General features: G+C 41.7%; 1 protein-coding gene and 1 pseudogene across 5 annotated transcripts in view; both read right to left on the reverse strand.

Moving 5' to 3' along the window:
- APOO (apolipoprotein O) overlaps positions 1 to 23,882 on the reverse strand; it is a 66,921-nt gene that overhangs the window by 39,388 nt on the left and 3,651 nt on the right. For 3 of the 4 annotated variants that reach the window (XM_030934394.1, XM_030934392.1, XM_030934390.1), the window contains exons 2-4: positions 8,125 to 8,232; positions 6,212 to 6,331; positions 1,631 to 1,685 (exon numbers count right to left, since the gene is read on the reverse strand). In XM_030934394.1, coding sequence (XP_030790254.1) covers positions 1,631 to 1,685; positions 6,212 to 6,331; positions 8,125 to 8,232 — 283 coding nt within the window. The remainder of the gene's footprint in view (positions 1 to 1,630; positions 1,686 to 6,211; positions 6,332 to 8,124; positions 8,233 to 23,882) is intronic. The other variant, XM_030934391.1, reaches the window with a different exon arrangement.
- On the reverse strand, positions 8,670 to 9,304 carry LOC104677174 (annotated as a pseudogene). The gene has a single exon (XR_750014.2). The product of XR_750014.2 is annotated as a protein S100-A10 pseudogene (transcript).

Raw genomic sequence — 23,882 nt, forward strand, 5'->3', positions numbered from 1 at the left:
TGGCTCACACCTGTAATCCCAGCACTTTGGGAGGCCGAGGTGGGTGGATCGCCTGAGGTCAGGAGTTGGATACCAGCCTGACCAATATGGTGAAACCCGTCTCTACCAAAAATACAAAAAATAGGCTGGGCATGGTGGTATGTGCCTGTAGTCCCAGCTATTCGGGAGGCTGAGACAGAATTGCTTGAACCTGGGAGGCGGAGGTTGCAGTGAGCCAAGACAGCACCACTGCACTCTAGCCTGGGCAACAGAGTGAGAATCTGTCTCACAAAAATAAAAAATAATAAAATAATAAAAAATAAAATGTACAATAAAGTCTTGTTGACTGCAGTCACCCTACTGTGCTACCAAATACTAGGTATTATTCATTCTAACTATATTTTTGTACTCATTAACCATCCTTACTCCTCCCCTAATAAACTGGAATTTTTAAAGCACTTAGAATAGTACCTGATATATAAGTCTTAAATAAGTGTTTATGAAATTAATAAAATTAAGATGTTACTTATTAACATGCCTTAATAATTTAAAGAACCAGTAGGGGGCCGGGTACAGTGGCTCACACCTACAATCCCAATACTTCGGGCCAAGGTGGGCAGATCACTTGAGGTCAGGAATTTGAGACCAGCCCGGCTAACAAGGTGAAACCCTGTCTCTACTAAAAATACAAAAATTAACTGGACATTGTAATCCCAGCTACTCAGGAAGCTGAGGTGGGAGAATCGCTTGAATCTGAGAGACAAAGGTATTAGTGAGCTGAGATTGTGCCACTGCACTCTAGCCTAAGTGACAGTGAGATTTTGTCTCAAAAAAAAAAAAAAAAAGAACCAGTAGGCAGCTATTACTATGTCTGTCTTCTAATGATAAATTTATCTGACAGTCTCAGAAATATCAGGACATCAATACACTATGATGATCTTAGCAAAGAAATAAACTGTATTCATGTTTATTTTGTTCTATCATGGAAACAAACCCTTGTAAAAACAAGATTTTGTTTCCGAGATGCCGAATAAGGGGAATGAAATACGATCGGCAGCTTAACTAATTCACCAGTCTCTGATGAACATTAGTCAGAACATGGACTGTGAATCCAGTTTGTGAGTGTATGTGATAAGTGGCCCACAACTGAAAAACAATCAAGGAAAATAAAACCAAATGAAAAAAAAAAAATGTAAGAACACTATCAATTATGCAATAAGACCTTTCACAGGAGTACCAGCTCAGCTCCTTCCTGCTTCAAAACTTCTAGAGCATGTAATTGCAATGCAAATGAGCTATTCCGATTCAGAAAATCTATTGATGAATTAGTATGGTGTATTTATTACACTGCACCTGGAAATGAGATTTTTTTTTTTTTTTTTTTTTTTTTTTTTAAGCAGTGTTATCTGTACTTGCTAGCCCAAGAATACTAACGACCTGGAAGAGACTTACCTGACTATTTGGGGACACTAGTTGCCTGAAATCTGATGAAAACAACAGTTCCTCTTCCCAGAAAAATCCACATAGCTCTAAAATTCTGCATATACTTTTAAGGAGTCCACAGATTTCTTGGAGCTCATTCATGGAACTCCGATTAAAGAGTTCAATGTTAATGAAGTAGCTGATTATGCCTAATTTAAAATCAACTTACCTAACCCCCATTGAACCAAATTTTGCATCTTGGGCTTAGTTTGGGAGTACGTTTCCTAAAAAGGTAAAAAGAAACTGAATGAAACTATTCACAGGATCTGCTGATTAGAAAGTTAACAGAATAAATATACTTGTCTTTACTGAATAAATTATCATGTTATTAACACTTTTTGAACAAAGGGATACACTGTCTATCTGGGTCTTTTTGTTTGTTTTTCCTATTATAATCTTCCCTTCACTGCAAATAACTCAGTAGAATGGCTTACTACTGCCACAGGAAGCAGACTCCAAGCAGAGTGGTTTCAACAATCCAGCCGTTTCACTCTTCCATTAAAATGGAAAAAAGAGACTAAAAATCAATCTCCTCGATACTTAACTGGCAAGCTTTTCTCCATAAGATTAAATCTGTCTTTCATATTAACTACTTCCTGATCTGCCATTAATTAGAGCCTACATCTGGAAACTGCCCATTTGAAGCAAGAATGACCAGCTTTAATAAGACAAAGAAGCCTATAGCCCAAAGCAAATGAGGTGTCAACATTCTCTTAAAAACAATAAAAAGGCTTTGTGGCCAGGCATGATGGCTCACTCCTCTAATCCCAGCACTTTGGGAAGCCAAGTTGGGCAGATCACCTGAGGTCAGGAGTCAGAGACCAGCCTGACAAACATAGTGAAACCCTGTCTCTACTAAAAATACAAAAATTAGCCGGGTGTGGTGGCATACACCTCTAGTCCTAGCTACTCAGGAGGCTGAAGCAGGAGAGTCACTTGAATCCAGGAGGCGGAGGTTGCAGTGAGCCGAGATGGCGCCACAGCACTCCAGCCTGGGTGACAGAGCGAGACTCTGTCTCCAAAAAAAAAAAAAAAAAAAAAAAAAAGGCTTTGTACATGAACATCACATGATCCTAAAGAAAACAAGGGGACCGCTAGAAGGTACCCACCTTCAAGAAGTCTACAGTGAAGACAAGAAGAAATACATAGGTATCAGAAGGTATCAAAACTGGTTGCCATTTGGAAAAGGAATTTTTTTTTAAATTTTAATTTTTATTATTATTATTTTTTTTTTTGAGAGAGAGTTTCGCTCTTGTCGCCTAGGCTAGAGTGCAGTGGCGCGATCTCTGCTCACTGCAACCTCCGCCTCCTGGGTTCAAGTGATTGTCCTGCCTCAGCCTCCTGAGTAGCTAGGATTACAGGTGCCCACCACCACACCCAGCTAATTTTTGTATTTTTGGTAGAGACAGGGTTGCACTATGTTGGCCAGGCTGGTCTCCAACTCCTGACCTCAGGTGATCTGCCTGCCTCAGCCTCCCAAAGTGTTGGGATTATAGGCGTGAACCACTGCGCCCCGCCTGGAAAAGGATTTGTTTTCTGTACTTCAGTTCAAGTCAGGACAAGCTATTCTCATTCTTTTAAATGACCTGAAATAATAAATGCCGAATTAGGCAGAAGATCTAAAGAACTGAGTATCACTTCAATAGAATCCATTATTTCACGCCTGTAATCCCAGTACTTTGGGAGGCTAAGGCAGGAGTATCTCGTGAGGTCAGGAATCTGAGACCAGCCTGGGTAACAGCAGAGACCCCATCTCTACAAAAAAATAAAAATATTAGCTGGGCATGGTGGTATATGTCTGTAGTCCGAGCTACTTGGGAGGCTGAGGTGGGCAGATCTCTTGAGCCCAGGAGTTCGAGATCAGCCTGGGCAACACGGTGAAACCTTGTCTCTACTAAAAAAAAAAAAAAAAGAAAAAAGAAAAGAAAGGAAAGGAAAGGAAAAGAAAAGAAACGAAACCTTCAGATCAATATCTAGAATGACTGCCCACTTCTTTTGATAGCTTAATATTTTTGCTATTAAAAAAATTAAGGCTGGGCACAGTGGGTCATGCCTATAATCTCAGCACTTTGGGAGGCCGAGGTGGGTGGATCACAAGGTCAAGAGATCAAGAACATCCTGGCCAACATGGTGAAATCCCGTTTCTATTAAAAATACAAAAATTAGCTGGGTGTAGTGGCACATGCCTGTAGTCCCAGCTACTCGGCAGGCTGAGGCAGGAGAATCACTAGAACCCGGGAGGTGGAGGTTGTAGTGAGCTGAGACTGCACCACTGCACTCCAGTCTGGCGACAGAGCGAGACTCCGTCCCCCCCCCCCAAAAAAAAAAAAACAAAAAAAAAACTTAAATTGGTTCTTCAAGAAAAGGGCCAGAAATTCCTGGTCTGAAAAAGGAACCAGGAATCAGAAATATTTCTATTCATGAAGACTTTGTTCTACCCAGGAAAATAAAACCATTATAATTACAAAAGCTATTATAATTATAAGAAAGTTTTTATATTTAGTAGTAGTGGAAATAAACATGTAGATAACTAATCTATCATCCAGAGAGGTATTTTGCTGCAATGAGTATCACGCATGGAAGAAAAGGTAAAAAACAAAAAGCAACCTTAGGCTAAAAGGTACAAAGTACTTTTATTGCCAAAAAAAAAAAAAAAAGACAGACTACAAATAACAGTAGTCATGCCTACATGATACAAACACAAATGTGCTATCTTAACTACCAGAAGTTTTAAAATCTTCTAGAACAAGAGAATAAAGTCTAGTCATTTTACAACACATTATGTATAAAGTCTTTAGGTATTACTTAACTCAATAATATGGTTATGATACTTAAGTATAATGGCCTAATTTATATTGTTGATACAGTCCATGCTTACTATTTTCTTTCTAAATTGGTGAACAAAAGTTCAACAGCAGCATAGGCAAAGGAATTTAAAAATTTTTAAATAAGCTCTGGATGAAAATTGAATTTAGGCCAGGCGTGGTGGCTCACGCCTGTAATCCCAGCACTTGAGGAGGCCAAGGTGGGCAGATCACTTGAGGTCAGGAGTTCGAGAACAGCCTGGCCAACATGGCGAAACCCCATCTCTACTAAAAATACAAAAATTAGCCAGGCATGGTGGCTCATGCCTATAATCCCAGCTACTCGGGAGGCTGAGGTGGGAGAATTGCTTGAACCTGGGAGGTGGAGGTTGCAGTGAGCCGAGAGTACACTACTGCACTCCAGCCTGGGCAACAGAGCGAGAATCCGTCTCAAAAAACAAACAAAATAAAAAAACAAAAAACCAAAAACCAAAAAGACTAAATTTATAAATCTCAAGCAAGGTAAATCTAGACAATTTCCCACACATCTACATCTATTAGTTTTTATTAAATTTGTCCTCAATTTTCAAAATCAGGATCAAGTATAGCAAATATATGTATCAAAGCCTACAAAAGCATTCTGTAGATTGTAAACGTTGGTTACTTATGTTAAAAATCACAAAAATAGGCCGGGCGCGGTGGCTCAAGCCTGTAATCCCAGCACTTTGGGAGGCCGAGGCGGGCGGATCACGAGGTCAGGAGATCGAGACCATCCTGGCTAACACGGTGAAACCCGTCTCTACTAAAAAAATACAAAAAAAAAAAAAAAACTAGCCGGGCGAGGTGGCGGGCGCCTGTAGTCCCAGCTACTCCGGAGGCTGAGGCAGGAGAATGGCGTGAACCCGGGAGGCGGAGCTTGCAGTGAGCTGAGATCCGGCCACTGCACTCCAGCCTGGGCGGCAGAGCGAGACTCCGTCTCAAAAAAAAAAAAAAAAAAAAAAATCACAAAAATACTTTTCATTTACGTAATGACAAATGCCTGACCTAAAACCCAGGCAGGGACAGACACCAATCTGTGTATGTAGTTCTTTGGTCACTAGGACAAATAGTTCAGTAATCTAGTATGGAATTCTACCCTATTTTAGTATCTACCCTACTATTATGGCATTCAAAATGCCATATCCACTCCTGGTTTAAGTGGCACTGATTTGTATACTGGGGGAGAAAAACTTCACAATTTTTATGTAAGTGTTTACACTGCATCTTTTTCCTTTGTTTAGAGTTCCAGGCCACAAGCCTCCCCTGGTAGACAACAATGTTTTCATAACTGCAAGCAACAAGGTAGTTCCTAGCCCCTCTGCTCTCTAGTCAAGGTGTTACACACTGCCCAGGGAGAGGGAAATTCTCTCTGCAGCTGTGGCAACAGCTGTCACCAGGAAGCTAGAGCATCTCTACACCCCCTCCTCAGATGGCACTTAAGAACATCTGTAAGTCAGGCACTTTTAGCTTGGAGCCTGTTATTTAAAAATATTTTGTGGGTATGCAGTAGGTACACACATTTATGGTGTACATGAGATGTGTTGACACAGGCATGCAATGTGAAATAAGCACAATATGGAGAATGGGGAATCCATCCCCTCAAGCATTTATCCTTAGTGTTACAAACAATCCAATTACACTCTTAGTTATTTTAAAATGTACAATTAAATTATTGACAGTAGTCACCCTGTTGTGCTATCAAATAGTAGGTTTTATTCATTCTTGCTATTTTCTTTGCACCCAGTAGCCATCCCCACCTTCCCCCCAGACCCCCACCCTTCCCAGCCTCTGTCAACCACCTCAGGGCCCTTTATCATGTCTTTTTCCAAAAACATGCAGCCAATACAGACTTTTCTCTATTGACTCTAAACAGAAATGCGTTCACTCCATTTTCAGAACAGTTGTACCTGACACCAGGTTGTGTATGGCTCGCAATAGTGTCGGAGCTGTGAAATGCTTTCTTCAAGCTGGCTCCTTGCCTCCTCCACATACTTCGATTGACCCTCGGGAACTGAATAGAGTGAAAGCTGCACACATTAAAACAAAACAAATATTTAAAAGACGTATTGTCTACAGGATAAATTTACCAAATTTGTAAGTATTTAATATAATATTTCTAATAATTCATGAATTACAGTGACTCTGTGGTCGGGTGTGGTGGTTCACGCTTGTAATCCCAGCACTTTGAGAAGCCAAGGCAGGCGGATCACTTAAGGTCAGGAGTTCAAGACCAGCCTGGCCAACATGGCGAAACCCCATCTCTACGAAAAATACAAAACTTAGCCAGGTGTTGTGGTAGGTGCCTGTAATCCCAGCTACTCGAGAGGCTGAGGCTGAGGCAGGAGAATCGCTTGAACCTGGGAGGTGGAGGGAGCGGTAAGCCAAGATCGTGCCACTGCACTCCAGCCTGGGCAAGAGCAAGACTCCATCTCAAAAACAGTAATAATAACACTTCATTAATTCCAGTGACTCTTAAGGGTTATGAGCAACCTGAACTTTACCTCAAACCATCTTTGCACCTTATTTCCTTAATCAACAAGGCCAAGGCCAAAAGGGCAGGGCTATGAGGTATCCTACCTTCTCCCCACCCACTGACTGCAAACAAAGCAGCTCCTCTTTATCCATTTTATATACTGGTATTTGGTATTCCACCTTAGATTGAGTTTGGAAAAAGGATTTTATTACTCTAAAGGGTGGGTGAAGGGGTTAAAAGAGCTTGAGCGTAACCAAAGGGCATGTCATTCAGTTCAAATGATTGGTCTGATGTTAATCAAAGCAGGAGAGCAGGTTTGTTCCCCACCCAGAGAACTTCTCACAGCCATGGCTGGCTGCCTTCTTCACCCTCAAAAAATGCCACTGTGCCAAGGCCTGAGAAGAGAGTAAAGGGCAAAAGATAAGCTAATTAGCTTTATGTAAACACCAATCAAGTAACCCTACCTAGGACTGAAGGTAGATCCTTACCTCACTTTATTCAAAGGCAACAGAAACTGAATATCCAAAATAGTTAGTGGGAAGTACAGACCAAAAAGGAATGTAAACAGTAGAGAGAAGATTTCTTGTTTTTTTAAATTTAGTATTTATTAAGTATATACTTATGAGCGTCTTCTCCAGCCAAGAAACAGAAAGGATCCAGATCTCTAATTTCTTAGAGAAGAAAAAATGTGAGTATCTTCTTGGCTTGATAAGAATCAAGATAAGCCAAGAATCAGAGAGACCACTTAGAAAAGTGAGTTGTGCTTATAACCTATTTGGACACAGTGGATTCCCCAGTAAACATTTATAAAGTATTCCTTAATTGTGCCCTTAGCTAAGTATCATTAAAGTTTACCTGTTGAAAAAGCCATAGTTTAATAATTTCCCACAAATTAAACAAACTATAAGGAAATATATTTTCTCCGTTTAAATGTCTTCCGGCTGGGCACGGTGGTTCACGCTTGTAATCCCAGAACTTTGGGAGGCTGAGGCGGGTGGATCACCTGAGGTTGGAAGTTTTGAGACTAGCCTGGCCAACATGGTGAAACCTCGTCTCTACTAAAAATACGAAATTAGCTAGGCGTGGTGGTACATGCCTGTAATCCCAGCTACTTGGGAGGCTGAGGCAGGAAAATGGCTTGAACCCAGGAGGAGGAGGTTGCAGTGAGCTGAGATCGCACCATTACACCCCAGCCTGGGCAACAAGAGCGAAACTCTGTCTCTAAATAAATAAATAAATAAATGTCTTTTAAACAGTCACATCTTCCTGATAAACAATTTGAAAAAAATTATCCTACAGTAATTAATCAGACACTCAAAATATATCACAACATGAACAACATGTTACCTCATCAACCTTCACGGAATTTTTGGGAGGTGAGTCCTTTTTTGGTGCTGCATAGACTTTGAAGGTGAGCAAGCTCAGGCTGGCTGGCCCCACGGACCTCTGAATTACCTGAAATGCAGAAGCAATCTTAAACCTTCTACCTTACAGACCGAATGTGAAGAACGTGAGCATATTCATAACCTCAGCCACTCCCCACCCTGAAAGGCTTACTGTGCTTAATTTAATTTTTATGTTTTCGAGATGGAGTCTTGCTCTGTTGCCCAGGCTGGGCTGTAGTGGTGTGATCTCAGCTCACTGCAACCTCCACCTCCCAGGTTCACGTCATTCTCCTGCCTCAGCCTCCCAAGTAGCTGGGACTACAGGCGCCCGTCACCACGCCCGGCTAATGTTTTCTATTTTTAGTAGAGACGGGTTTTCACCGTGTTAGCCAGGATGGTCTTGATCTCCTGACCTCGTGATCCACCCACCTCGGCCTCCCAAAGTGCTGGGATTACAGGCGTGAGCCACCACGCCGGGCCCACCTGGGGAGTTTTTTTTTTTTTCCCGGAACTAAAAAAGAACTTTATTTATTGAGGGCAAGGGGATGCAAACAATAGAAAAATCAAAAGCTTATCTGGTATTTAACTTTCTTTTCTCAGCTTGTCAAATGGGAGTTTAGATTTTATTTTTACATTTGCTAAGGGTCCTGATCTGCTCATGAAATCCTTCTATGGGGGAAGCTGTGGGGCAGATTCCTTAAGCGATCCTTTGGGACAACTCTTATCAGGGAGGAGGGAATTGCTCGTTTCTGCCTACTTCTTTCCCTTCTGCTTCATGTGTACTACAAAATAGTCATTGCATGCAATGGTGAGGCCCGCAATTAGGGAAAAGAAGCTCTGGAAGCCCACTTTGCCACCTCTGCACTGGTCCAGGTCCTTCATTATTTTGTCCACGGCCAGAGGGTCTTTTTGATTTTCCAAAAATCCAGGGAACTCCTTTTCCATGAGTACTCTCAGGTCCTCCTTTGTTAAGTAGCCTTTATCCCCCGCGAATTTGTGAAATGTAAACATCATGGTTTCCATGGCGTGCTCCATTTGAGATGGCATTTTGGTGTGGTCTGTTGAAGCCTTGGCCGAGGCGCGGCGGACGCTGGGCGAGCTGGACGCGGGGCGGCGAGGCGAGCGCGGCGGGCTGTGCGCCTTCCTTCGGGAGTTTTTTAAAAGCATAGACTCTAACACCTTCCCCCAGAGTGTCTGACTCAGCGAATCTAAGAGGAGCCCAAGAATCTATTCCCAAGATAAGCAAAGTTTTGAAAACCACTATTCCACAAACATATGCTTAAAGAACAGTTATTCAACTTAAGTTTGTGTAAGCACTCAAACATACTTTTAAAAACATTTGAAAGTATAAAATGAAAACTGTCCTAAACATAAAAAGAAACAGAGTGACTGTTCACCCACTAGAGAAATTATGACATTTATTTACATTCAAGAAAATCTCTCCCATCTAAACAAAACAACAAATACCTTCCACCCCTAATTCCCTCTCTAACTACTACCTTACCCTTCTACCAACCTCCATTGACAAATTTATTTTAAAAGTAGACTATGGTTAGAAGGCAGAATAGTGGATACCCTTAGCAAGCCGGGGAGTGACTAGAAGGGCCATGAGAAGAGCTTCTAGGGTGCTAGTATGTTTAGTTTGTAAAAATTCACTTATGACCCGTTTACTTTCCTATATGTATGTTATACAAATGGTCTCCGACTTACAAATGGTTCAACCTTACGATGGTGCAGAAGCGATACGCATTCCATAGAAATCGCACTTTGAGTACTCATGTAACCATTCTGCTTTTCACTTTCAGTACAGTATTCAATAATGTACATGAAATATTCAATAGTTTATTATAAAATAGGCTTTGTGTTAGATGATTCTGCCCAACTGTGGGCTACTGGAAGTGTTCTGAGTACATTTAAGGGAGGGTAGGCTAAATTATGATGTTTGGTAGGTTAGGTGTGTTAAATGCATTTCTGACTTAATGATATTTTCAACTTATGATAGGTTTATCAGAATGCAACTGCACCACAAGCTGAGGAGCATACACATTTAAGCACAAAGTAAAAAAGACAGACTCTATTTGCCTTCTCAATTTTATCTCCTCCTCCCTTTACTACTCAATGCACCTAAAACCTTTCTTCCCAAGGCCACCAATGGCCTCCCAGTTGCTAAACCCCAATGGACATCTGGCATCCTGGTTGCACCCTGAAACTGGTGACTACTCTATATCTTCAAACCCTTTATTTGGCTTACAGGATTCTACCCTACCCCTATTCTAGAAGCTTTCTAGGTACTCTCCTCCCCTTTTGGGCCTTCTCTTCCTCTGCATAGCTCTTCAAGGTTGATGAGTCATGGAGTAGTCTTTAACTCTCTCCTCTTCTCACTCCAGGGCAATTTCATTGAAATCTAATTCTTTTTTTTTTTTTTCTTTCAGACAGAGTCTCCGCTCTGTCACCCAGACGGGAGTCCAGTGGCACGATCTCGGCTCACTACAATCTCTGCCTCCCAGGTTCAAGGTATCCTCATGCTTCAGCCTCCCAAGTAGCTGGGATTACAGGCACCCGCCACCACGCCCAGCTAATTTTTGTGTTTTTAGTAGAGACGGGGTTTCGCCATGTTGGCCAGGCTGGTCTCAGACTCCTGGACTCAAGTGATCCACCGTGCCTCGGCCTCCCAAAGTGCTGGGATTAGAGGCATGAGCCACCGCGCCTGGCCAAAATCTAAGACTTTAACTCCCACCCATATGCTACTGATGCTCATATCAGTATCCCTAGCCTGGGCCTCTCCCTAAGCCTCAGGCTTATGTGTTTCTTGTGTTTCTAACTCCCTGATTGACATGTTACCAGGCTCTTCAACTGCTACTTCAAACAGACTATATCCAAAGGTGACCTTTTCTTTTCTGAAGTGATGGAATGTATTATTTCTTTTATATTTTCCATATATATAATTTAAACTCTCTCTCTATATATAAGTATATACTTACACTACCTTACCCTTCTACCAAGTTTATATATATGTATATAAACGATGTGTCTATACATACTTATATATACTTATATATACTATCTATACTTAAAAATAGTTTAAATATATATAGTTTAAGTATATATAATATAGTTTATGTATTTCTATATATAGTTTAAATTTATATATTTAAAATGTATGACATTATGTTTTCAACTATCTTTCTCCAAAACCTGTTTTCCTGAGATTGTCTACCTTATTTGATGATCCTACAAGACACACAAAGGACAACATAAAAGCAACTCTTCAATGATAAAGAATAAAAAAAAAATTTTTTTGTTGAGACAGAGTTTTGCTCTTTCACCCAGGCTGGAGTGAAGTGGCTTGATCTCAGCTCACTGCAACCTCTGCCCCCCTGGGGTTCAAGCAATTCTCCTGCCTCAGCCTCCCGAGTAGCTAGGATTACAGGTGGCCGCCACCACACCCAGCTAATTTTTTTTTTTTTTGAGATGGAGTCTCACACTGTCACCCAGCCTGGAGTGCAGTGGCACAATTTCCGCTCACTGCAACCTCCATCTCCCGGGTTCAAGCAATTCTCCTGCCTCAGCCTCCCAAGTAGCTGGCATTACAGGCACCCACCACCATGCCCGGCTGGTTTTTTTTTGTATTTTTAGTAGAGACAGGGTTTCACCATGTTGGCTAGGCTGGTGGTCTCAAACTCCTGACCTCTGGTGATCTGCTTGCCTTGGCCTCCCAAAGTGCTGGGATTGGCCAAGGCAGGCAGATTACAAGGTCAGGAGATCAAGACCATCCTAACACGGTGAAACCCTGTCTCTACTAAAAATACAAAAAATTAGCAGGGCATGGTGGCGGGTGCCTGTAGTCCCAGCTACTCGGGAGGCTGAGGCAGGAGAATGGTGTGAACCCGGGAGGTGGAGCTTGCAGTGAGGTGAGATCGCGCCACTGCACTCCAGCCTGGGCGACAGAGTGAGACTCCGTCTCAAAAAAAAAAAAAAAAAAAAATTGTTGCTGCGATTTACAGGCGTGAGCCACCGCCCCGGCCTCAATCAACATTTTCTGCAATAATTTCCATTCTGACAGCATTTTTCACTCAAAACAAAACTATTTTAATCTGATTCTTTCTAATTATTTAGGAAGTAAAAATCTGAAATGGGTCTTTTACAAAAAAAAAAACTATGAAACACTGACAATACTTGTGAGATTATTCTTATTCTAAGTAACTAACATAAAACAAAGAACTATGCGAAAGAATTGAGTAAAACAACATGACGAAAACAATAAAAAAATTTTGTCCAAATCAGGCTACACTGTTGTCCTTAGTAAGGGGTTATAAATTGAATTAAAAATCAAGAGAAAGGCCGGACGTGGTGGCTCACGCCTGTAATCCCAACACTTTGGGAGGCCAAGGAGGGCAGATCACAAGGTCAGTAGATCGAGACCATCTTGGCTAACACGGTGAAACCCTCGTCTCTACTAAAAATACAAAAAAAAAAAAAAAAAAAAAAAAAAAAAAAAAAAATTAGCCGGGCGTGGTGGCAGGCACCTGTAGTCCCAGCTACTAGGGAGGCTGAGGCAGGAGAATGGCGTGAACCCAGGAGGCGGAGCTTGCAGTGAGCTGAGATCATGCCACTGCACTCCAGCCTGGGTGACAGAGTGAGACTCCATCTCTAAATAAATAAATAAAAATAAATAAAAATCAGGAGAAATAAAATGAGTCCACAATTCTTGAAACGTCAAAAGAATACAGAATACTCTCCTCCATAAGGAGCATTCAGGACAGTACGTACGTTTTATATAGGAATCTCTTATTTTATTTTTATATTTTTAATTTTTTGAGACAGAGTTTCACTCTTGCCACCCAGGCTGGAGTGCAGTGCCGCAATCTTGGCTCACTGCAACCTCCGCCTCCCGGGTTCAAGTGATTCTCCAGCCTCCTGAGTGGCAGGAATAACAGGTGCTCGCCACCACGCCCAGCTAATTTTTTTTGGTATTTTCAGTAGAGACAGGGTTTCTCCATGTTGGCCAGGCTGGTCTCGAACTCCTGACCTCTGGTGATCTGCCCGCCTCAGCCTCCCAAAGTGCTGGGATTATAGGCATGAGCCACCACGCCCGGTCAGCAATCCTTTCTAATCTGGAGGGTCACACACCAAACAGAACAGAGGCTTTCTCTGGGAAGGGGGCTGGCAGGAGGCGGACAATAGCAACCTGATCAACTGCACTATTTTGACTTTTTACAAGGAAAAGGTATTTCAGTATTACTTATAACATTTTTAAAAAATAGACGTTTTCTTTTCAAAGCAGTTACCTTGATAAATCATATGTGGAGTCGGAATTTATTGCAACTATTTATATAAATTTCATAAGTGAAATTTATCTTTTTAAATTATTATTATTATTTTTTGAGACAGAGTCTCACCCTGTCACCCAGGCTGGAGTGCAGTGGTGTGATCTCGTCTCACTGCCACCTCCGCCTCCCGGGTTTAAGTGATTCTCCTACCTCAGCCTCCCAAGTAGCTGAGATGACAGGCACACGTCACCATGCCTGGCTAATTTTTGTATTTTTAGTAGAGACAGGGTTTTGCCACGTTGGTTGGGCTAGTCTTGAACTCCTGACCTCAGGTGATCCACCCACCTTGGCTTCCCAAAGTACTGGGATTACAGACATGAGCCACCACACTCAACCAAAATTTACTTTTAATATGTAATCATATGGCTTCCATTTCTAAATGCCTTCAGATCATATTTTAAGCCTAAAAGACAATCAGTCTCGGCCAGGCGCAGTGGCTCACACCTGTAATCCCAGCACTTTGGGAAGCCAAGGTGGGTAGATCACCTGAGGTCAGGAGTTTGAGAGCAGCCGGGCTAACATGGTGAAACCCCGTTTCTACTCAAAATAGAAAAAATTAGCCAGGCATGGTGGCGTGTGCCTGTAATCCCAGCTACTCGGGAAGCTGAGGCAGGAGAATCGCTTGAACCCTGGAGGCAGAGGTTGCAGTGAGCCAAGATCACGCCACTGTACTCCAGCTTGGGCAACAAGAGTGAAACTCCGTCTTAAAAAAAAAAAAAAAAAGTAAAGAAAACCAGTCTCAATATATTTTAAATAAGAGCGGTAAAGAATAGAAAATGAGCCGGATGCAGTGGCTCAGATCTGTAATCCCAGCACTTTGGGAGGCCGACGGCAGGCAGATCACCTGAGGTCAGGAGTTTGAGACAAGCCTGGCCAACATAGTGAAACCCTGTCTCTACTAAAAATACAAAAATCAGCCGGGCATGGTGGTGGGCTCCAGCCCCAGCTACTTAGGAGGCTGAGGCAGGAGAATCGCTTTAACCCAGGAAGCAAAAGGCTGCAGTGAGCCGAGATCGTGTCACTGCATTCCTGCCTGGGCAACGAAGTGAGACTCCGCCCCCCCCAAAAAAAAAAGAATCACTATCTCCACACACACACACAAAGATTACAAAATGGCATCTGTACACGTATGTTTATTGCAGCACTATTTACAATAGCAAAAACTTGGAAGCAACTCAAATGCCTATCAATGACAGACTGGATAAAGAAAATGTGGCACATATACACCATGGAATACTATGCAGCCATAAAAGAGAGTGAGTTCTTTGCAGGGACATGGATGAAGCTGGAAGCCATCATTCTCAGCAAACTAACACAGGAACAGAAAATCAAACACCACATGTTCTCACTCATAAGTGGGAGTTGAACAGTGATAACACATGGAAGGGAACATCACACACCAAGGCCTATCAGGGGGTGGAGGGCAAGAGGAGGGAGACCATTAGGACAATTACCTAACGCATGCAGGGCTTAAAACCTAGATGACAGGTTGATAGGTGCAGCAAACCAACATGGCACATGTATACCTATGTAACAAACCTGCACGTTCTGCACATGTATCCCAGGACTTAAATAAAGTAAAATAGAAAAAAAAAATTACAGTATTAGTCATCATTAAAACAATCTCTACTTGAATCTTTTCTACATCTCCTAATTAAACATAGTGTCCAACATAAGCTTTTCTTTCTGTAGGGGTGGTGGTGGTGGTAAAGAATCAAGCTTTATGTAAACTTGATCAATAATAAGATTATCTCATTCTACAAAAAAAAAAAAAGAAAATGGCATTTGTTTAAAAAAAAGGGGGGGGGGAAGGGGACTTGTAGTATGATTCCACTGAGCTTTTTGAAAATTTCATACCAAGGGTATATTTGAGTATGTCCAGAATGGAGTCTAAAAAGATGTTAGGGCCGGGTGTGGTGGCTCACGCCTGTAATCCCAGCACTTTGGGAGGCTGAGGTGGGCAGACCACGAGGTCAGGAGTTCGAGACCAGCATGACCAACACGGTGAAACCCTGTCTCTACTAAAAACACAAAAATTAGCTGGACATGGTGGCGCACGCCTGTAATCCCAGCTACTCGGGAGGCTGAGGCAGGAGAATCAGTTGAACCCGGGAGGCGAAGGTTGCAGTGAGCCAAGATCATGCCATTGCACTCCAGCCTGGGTAACAGAGTGAGACTCCGTCTCAACAACAACAACAAAAAAGATGTTAACAGTGGTTGTCTATAGGTGGTGATATTAAAGGTAATTCTTAATATTATCTGTATTTCCTGAAGTTTTTCCAAAAAAACATTGATTTGTTTTGTAACATGCAAAGAACAAAAATGGCTTGCTCCTGAGAATATTCTAAAGAGCTTGCCACAAAGTTTGAAGATAATTCCAAACGAGGAAGAGTAAAAATGCTTTGATCAGTGATAGAATTTTTGGAATAAATATATTGACAGTATAATTAAATCTATCCTCTCAAAACAACTGTTTTGATGCATCCATTTGAATGTAAAATTTGGGAGCACTCATACTTTAACAATAACAATAAAAACCATAATCATTTTGATCTGTTTCACAGCAAAGGAGGTTATAAAGCCAAGAATTTATCTCCCTTTGTCACTCAGGCTGGAGTGCAGTGGTACAATCACAGCTCACCGTGGCCTTGAACTACTGGGCTCACCTAATCCTTCTGCTTCAGCCTCTCAAATACCTAGGACTATGGATGCAATGGAGCACACTTAGCTATTTTTTTCTTTTTCTTTTTTTTTTTTGGTACAAATGCAGTCTCACTACGTTTCCCAGGCTGGTCTCGAACTCCTGGCCTCAAGCAATCCTCCTGCCTTGGCCTCCCAAAGCGCTGGGATTACAGGTGTGAACCACCATGTCCAGTAAAGTTCAGACTTTAAACAACATAAAACTCTTCCTGCTGTGACAAACGTAGAACTATTTTATGAGAAATTTTTAATTCTTTAGTTCTGTACTACAGTAATTGGCATTTTCTAGTTCTTTCTCATCCACTATAAACAGACTACAATCTAAAGAGATAAGCAAAGAAAAAAATGAGACTGTTTTCAAGACTAATATTATCTTTTTCTCACAGAAAACCGAGTTTTATCTTATCTTTGGAGGGTAGAATTCACCACAAAATTAGGTCAGCAAAGCAAACAAAATGTCTCATCTGCAATTGTTTCATTTTCTACTCTTTAAAAATAGCGATTAGATTTTATAAAATTCATGTAGAAAAATAATAAACTTGTGTGATAAACAGGCCAAAGAGTGAGGTAATTGTTCATTTAGGCAGGTTTTGAGTCATCCAGTTGGGCTATACTGGTTTCAAAGTCTTGGAACACAGATAATATGTAATTTATCAGGTTCAGAATTTATTTTGAACTTCCTCATCCAGATAGAAATTTACTGCTACCTAAGACTCCTACATATATATGCTTTTTTCTCTATTAGAATGGCATCCTGGGATCCACTCAATCTTTTCTGAATTAAGGGAATATAGGGAGGAAGAAATCGTAGGGGAACATTTACTTCAAGTTTAGCTTTTCTAATGCATCTGTGTTTTCAAGCAACTAATAAAATGTACATCATTTAATAGGAGAGCTATTCTGTCAAAGTAAAATCTATCTGGGCTGGGTATGCTGGCTCACACCTATAATCCCAGCACTTTGGGAGGCCGAGGCGGGCAGATCCTTTGAGCCCGGGAGTTCAAGACCAGCCTGGGCAACAGGCTGAAGGTGAAACCCCCTCTCTACAAAAAATACAAAAAATTATCTGGGCATGGTGGCACGTGCCTATAGTCCCGGCTACCCAGAAGGTTGAGGTAGGATTGCATGAGCCTGGGAGGTGGAGGTTGCAGTGAGCTAAGATTGCACCACTGCACTCCAGCATGGACGACAAAGCATGACTGTCTCAAAAAAAAAAAAAAAAAAAAAAAAAAATCTATCTAGACACATGGCTCTGTCTCAAAAAAACAAACAAAAAAAATCTATCTAGACACAGGTTTCTATCTAGACATATGGCTCTCTCTCAAAACAAAAATCTATCTAGACACAGGTTTCATATCTCTTTTTTTTGGGGGGATAGGGTCTTGTTCTGTCACTCAGGCTGGAATGCAGTGGCACGATCACAGCTCACTGCAGCCTCAACCTCCTGGGCTCAAGTGATCCTCCCATCTCAGCCTCTTGAGTAGCTGGGACTACAGGCAGACGCCACCACACCCGGCTAATTTTTGTATTGTTTGTAGAGACAGGGTTTCACCAAGTTGCCCAGGCTGGCCTCGAACTCCTGGGTTCAAGGAATTCACCTGTCTCAGCCTCCCAAAGTGCTGGGATTACAGGTGTGAGCCACCACGTCAGGCCTAGACCCAGGTTTCATATCTTAACAGACCACCATGTGCACAGAGAACTGTGAACTCACTAATGAAAACTGCCTTCGACTTCATCTCAGTTACTCATGTGCGTGCTTCTTCTTTAAGGAAAACTGTAAGCCTTTTTTAGGAAAAAAAAAAAAATCACATAAAAGACTCAATTTGGCTGATGACCATCTGACCTCATAATGAAAATCTGCAAAAATAAGGAACAAAAACAAGGAAAGTAAATGTTTGGATTATACCCAGCAACTTTAACAGGACTCCCAAATGGTGTGACTCCACAAACAGGCTCAGTTGTATCTGCCAAGTGAGGTAAACCATCAACAGACAATTTAGGAAACTTCTTGGAGCCTTCATAATCACTTTTTGCTTACTTACTCACTCACCAGTCTAACCCATGTCACATGAATCAGCACCTCTAATAGGAGAGGAGACTCATTTCAGCAAGCACAAAGAAAAACAGGCTAGTTCACAAGGACTGAAGTTTGTGGAATGGGGGAAGAGAAAAAAGAACCTTTATTAGTTAGTTTCATATATCCTATTTTAAAAGACTGTTCAGAAGAAGGAATAGACATATCTGAAGAAAAAAACTACTGGGAATTCCTCCACACTAAGGCAATGAACATGCACTTGTGGATCTATCTCTAGCTCCCACAGAGGGGGCTCCTCATCCTCATGGAACCAAACAAAGAAGTCCTTAAGCGGGAGCCAGTGTGGGCTTTGAATAAAACACTCTGCATTGCTTCAAACGGCCAGAAATAGGAAGACAAAGGGTAACTGTACTTAAAGTGCCTTTAAAACAATATTCACTCAAAATTCAACTATACTATCCATAATGCATAAAGCTGTATCAGGAAAATATAGCTCAACAATCAAAGTTATAGGCTTTCAGCATACTGAAAACTCTACGACCCTTGCCCTACATTCCTGCTTCTCCAAGTTTTAGTGAACACCGAAAATAAGTTTAAAAACCTGCCACATTAAGAAATTGGCACTGATTAAATTTTCTAACAAAACTGGCATGAGGCCATGCAAAACTTAGGAAAAACTCAGCAAAAGTGAAAAATAAGTAACTTCCAAATTCTAAAATATATCTTCAGACTAGGATTTTTTTTGCCCCTGAAAATATATAAAGTTTCATGCTGTATGAACTAACTGTAAAATTCCACTTAAGCATTAGTGGGGAAAATCAACTGATACACTCTAAAAATTCCTTTATTTTAAAGATCTTTTAGTACTTTCTTGTCATATTAAAAATAAGTCTAAACTTTTTGAAACAGATATCTTTGCTACTGAGATTTATTATACAACTAATAACTTGCATTTATATATCTAATTTTAAATGTACAATACAAACAAACATGAAAGTTCATTTCCTAGCCTCTAAGAAGTCCCAGTCTAGCCTAGAAAGGACATGGGTGTAGAACACATATACATGTAGATTATAAATTAAACCTTTATGTCATAAAAGTCTATAAACATCAGCACACCTCATGGGGTAATCAATTCATTCATCATAAATGTCTGGTACATTATCTACTTTTTTCCTCCACTGTGTCTCTAATCTCCCCATTCTTTTTTTTTTTTTTTTTTATTTTTTATTTTTTGAGATGGAGTCTCGCTATGTCGCCCAGACTGGAGTGCAGTGGCGCCATCTCGGCTCACTACAAGCTCCGCCTCCCGGGTTCACGCCATTCTCCTGCCTCAGCCTCCCCAGTAGCTGGGACTACAGGCGCCCACCACCACGCCCGGCTAATTTTTTGTATTTTTTTTCTTCTTCTTTCTCCTCTTCCACTGTTAGTTACAACTGTGAGGCTATCTGCATTTTAGAAGTAGATAGAAGAATGCTACAGTGTCCTGAGCAGAATTCATTTCCAAATGAGAAGTGAAATAACCCAAGTTAATTCACTTTTTAGAGTTGTTAAGTCCAGAGTGCTAACCTGAAAGCATAGATCACTTCAGTGGACAAATGTGATACAAGAGGAACAGAAAACACCTTACTTACACTGATATAGTGCTTTGTAGTTCACAGTTCTTTTCATATATCATCTCATTTGAATCTCCCAACAACCCTGTGAGATATGGAGGGACATATCACTATCCCCACAGGATCATGATCAGAGGACGCTGAGAAATTAAGAAATCTCAAGGGGCCGGGCATGGTGGCTCATGCCTGTAATCCCAGCACTCTGGGAGGCCGAGGAGGGCAGATCACTTAAGGTCAGGAGTTTGAGACCAGTCTGGCCAACATGGTGAAACCCCATCTCTAATAAAAATAAAAAAACTAGCCAGGCGTGGTGGTGCATGCCTGTAGTCCCAGCTACTTGGGAGGCTGAGGCAGGAGAACGGCTTGAACCCAGGAGGTGGAGGGTGTGGTGAGCCAAGACTGTGCCACTGCACTCCAGCCTGGGTGACAGGGCAAGACTCTGGTGCAAAAAAAAAAAAAAAAGAAAGAAAGAAAGAAATCTCAACAAGGGCGCTCAGCCAGAAACACAACTAGAACCTGAGGCTGAAAAGATTGCATCCAGAGCTACAGAGCAGTTTTTTCTTTGTCTCTGTGATCTACTGTCTAACTTCTTTGAAAGGTAAGAAAGGAAAAAGAAGCAACCAATTAATTCTGTACATAAAAAATGTATTTGTGTGAGTAAAAATGTAGTTACTACAATTCCTCAAGAATTCCCCTGAAGATGCTTAAACTGTTAGGGAAAAAAACCTTTATTACCTTTCCAAATATGTGGCTTTTAAAATAATGCTCAAGTATAAAAGTTACATTACTTTTCCAATTTACAGATGATTTCCTTTTCCATTTAGCATTGTAATTCTCCTTCGGTTTGTACTAGTAACATACTAGTAACATGGTAAGAAAATTAATTTCAGGAACACAGGCAATGTAAGTATTACACTAAGCCACAAAGAATGTGTGAGGTAATAACGCCTTACAGCCATGGACGTGTTCACTCAGGCTCCTCAGTGTGGTGAGCTCTGAGTACAGGTCACATTACTTGCCCTTGAGGAAGAAAGTGACACAGACCAGTTTTCACTAGGCCACCTTCTTGCCCTGGAGGCTTTAGTTAGCAGCTGACGATTTCCCAATTTCCAGTCCAGGTCTGTGGCAGGAAAAGTCCATACCCTTGGGTTCTACGTCAACTGATTTCCCCCTCCCAATGCCCAGGTATTTCAACAAGCCCAACCCGCTCAAAACCAAACCATCACCTCCCCCTCAAACCAAACTCAACCTTCTTCCACTTTCCCACCTCAATGAATAGTTCCCACAGTCAAAAGTCAAAAGCCTGGGCAGAATCCTCAATTTATCCTTCTCCCTCAGTTGCCACATCCAACTGACTACCAAGTTTTAAAATAAAAAATACTTTTAGAGAGCCCCAAGACTGTGCACTACCGTAACACTATCTTAGCAGCCTCTTACAAGATGCCAACTAAAAGTTACAGCTCACATTTCCTGAGCCCTTACTTTGAGTCAAGCATTGTTCTAAGCTTTGGGTAGGAATGAATTTAATCCACGCAATAATTTGAGGTTGGTAAGCATCTCATCCTTGTTTTACAAATGAGGAAGCAGCTACAGAAAACTTTAGTATCTCTCACAAGGAACACAATGAAGCCCAAGGTCTTTAACATTGTTCTGAACTCTCTCACACTTCTGGGTCCTTGCATGCGCTTTTCTTCTCTGTTTGGAAGGCCCTTTCAACCTTGTCTGCCTAGCTCCAAAGGTCAGCATAGGCATGTTCTTCTCTATAAAGCCTTCTGATGCCCCCTGCTGTTGCTCTTCCCTTTCTCAGCCAGTAGTTCTCAAGGCTGGCTGCTTGCTCCAAAAACTAGATGCCTAATCCTACCCCTAGAGATCCTTGATGTCATTGGTATAGGTTCTAGACTGGGCATCGGGACTTTTAAAAGCTCCCCAGGTGGCTCTAACATGCAGTCAAGGTTGAGACCCACTGCATCGTAATGGACCTTTAATATCTGTGCTGGTAACTGCATTGTAAGCTTCGGAAATGAAAGTTTCATAATCACCTTGGGGGGCTTTTTCAAAACTAGTGGTTCCTGGACTCCACCTAAAAAGTCAGTCAGAACCATGGGCAGGGGCTTGGAAACCATCTCCTTGAATAATTCTGATGTGTGGCCAGATTTGGGACCTCTCTCCTAGATAAGAACTGGGTCTTTTCACTTGTACCCACCAGAGTCCAGCATGATGCCCAGCCCATAGCTGGACTAGGATAAAATCTGTATAATGAAGGAAATCTAATAACGTGAATCTGGGTATATGTATCCAATATTCAAACTTCCTGCAGCAGCACAAGGATAAGCTGCTTCCTACAATGAAATGCAAATACTGGGCAGCTTTTCAAATGTGTTTTTTAATCCACCAATGCCCCCTAGTGACCTGAAGATGAATAACTATATCAAAACATTGCAGTATTTATTTTAAGTACAGTGTGTACTTAATATGCACATAACTAGTCAGACACATTGTACTTGTACCACCATTGTACTTTTGCTACCAACACCTATACTATTAACTGCTTTGTCCTCCAGTTATAGTTGACCCAAGCTGTTAACTCCCAAATCCCGATCAATCCTACTGTTTACTCCATCCCCAGTCTGCACAAACATGCAGGAGGAGCGCTCTCAGTAGAGCCCTCAAAGGGTCTGGCCTATCTTTTTGTTCCTTGGTCAGTGCCAGTCCCAAATCCCACCACGTTCATAAAACCATCCATCTTGAAAACACAAGAACGATTCATCTACTGATTTGCCTCCATTCTTGCTACTTAAAGGGCACCAACGAAAACTACAGAACCCAGAGCTGGTCAAAAAATGGAGAATCTGGCCTGGTGCGGTGGCTCACGTCTGTAATCCCAGCACGGTGGGAGGCCGAGACAGGCAGATCACGAGGTCAGGAGTTTGAGACCAGCCTGGTCAGCATGGTGAAACCTCGTCTCTACTAAAAATACAAAAAATTAGCCGGACATGATGGCGTGTGCCTGTTAATCCCAGCTACTCAGGAGGTTGAGGCAGGAGAATTGCTTGAACCGGGAGGCAGAGGTTGCAGTGAGCAGAAACTGCAACACCGCATTCCCGCCTGGGTGATAGAGCGAGACTCCATCTCGGAAAAAAAAAAAAAAAAAAATGGAGAATCTGAGGCTGCATCCCAGACCTACTGAATTAGAATCCATTTTAACAAGAGTCACATGCCCATTAAAGTTTGACAAGCACTGGTTCTCAACTACTAGACCTAACATCACCATTTTATGACAAATATTTTGCGACACTCTTTTGGTATCCTGAAATAAAATTCATCACTAAGTTACATGCATAAGTCCAAAAAGTAAATCAGTATAGTATGATGGTAGCATAAAGGTGAATAAAAAGGAAGATTTATGTGAATTATATTTCAGTATGTAAATGTTCAACACAACTAAAGACATAAAGAACAACCCCATTTTCAGCTATAATTTTTGTAAAGTTTAAAAAAAAAAAAAAAAAGAGGGCTGGGCACAGTGGCTCACGCCTGTAATCCCAGCACTTTGGGAGGCCGAGGCGGGTGGATCACGAGGTCAGGAGATCGAGACCATCCTGGCTAACACGGTGAAACCCCGTCTCTACTAAAAATACAAAAAATTAGCCGGGCATGGTGGCAGACGCCTATAGTCACAGCTACTCGGGAGGCTGAGGCAGGAGAATGGCGTGAACCTGGGAGGTGGAGGTTGCAGTGGGCCAAGATCGCACCACTGCACTCCAGCCTGGGCGACAGAGCGAGACTCTGTCTCAAAAAAAAAAAAAAAAACAATCCCACAAGTTTCCAAAATGTACCATTCTGTATAGTCGTACCATTCTATAGAGAACCACTGGTCTACAATCCCTCGCACCTTTCTTTTCCTTCCATCTCTCGGGTGGGAATATCTCTTCCTTGCAAAGCTGAGGTATTCTCTCTAGAATCTTGACTGAACATATCCTTCTAGTTACCAAGTTCTCTCTCCTTCCCTTGACAGTCAAGCTTATCAACCACCATAGTG

Source organism: Rhinopithecus roxellana, chromosome 7 (assembly GCF_007565055.1).
Source record: "Rhinopithecus roxellana isolate Shanxi Qingling chromosome 7, ASM756505v1, whole genome shotgun sequence".
NCBI lineage: Eukaryota > Metazoa > Chordata > Mammalia > Primates > Cercopithecidae > Rhinopithecus > Rhinopithecus roxellana.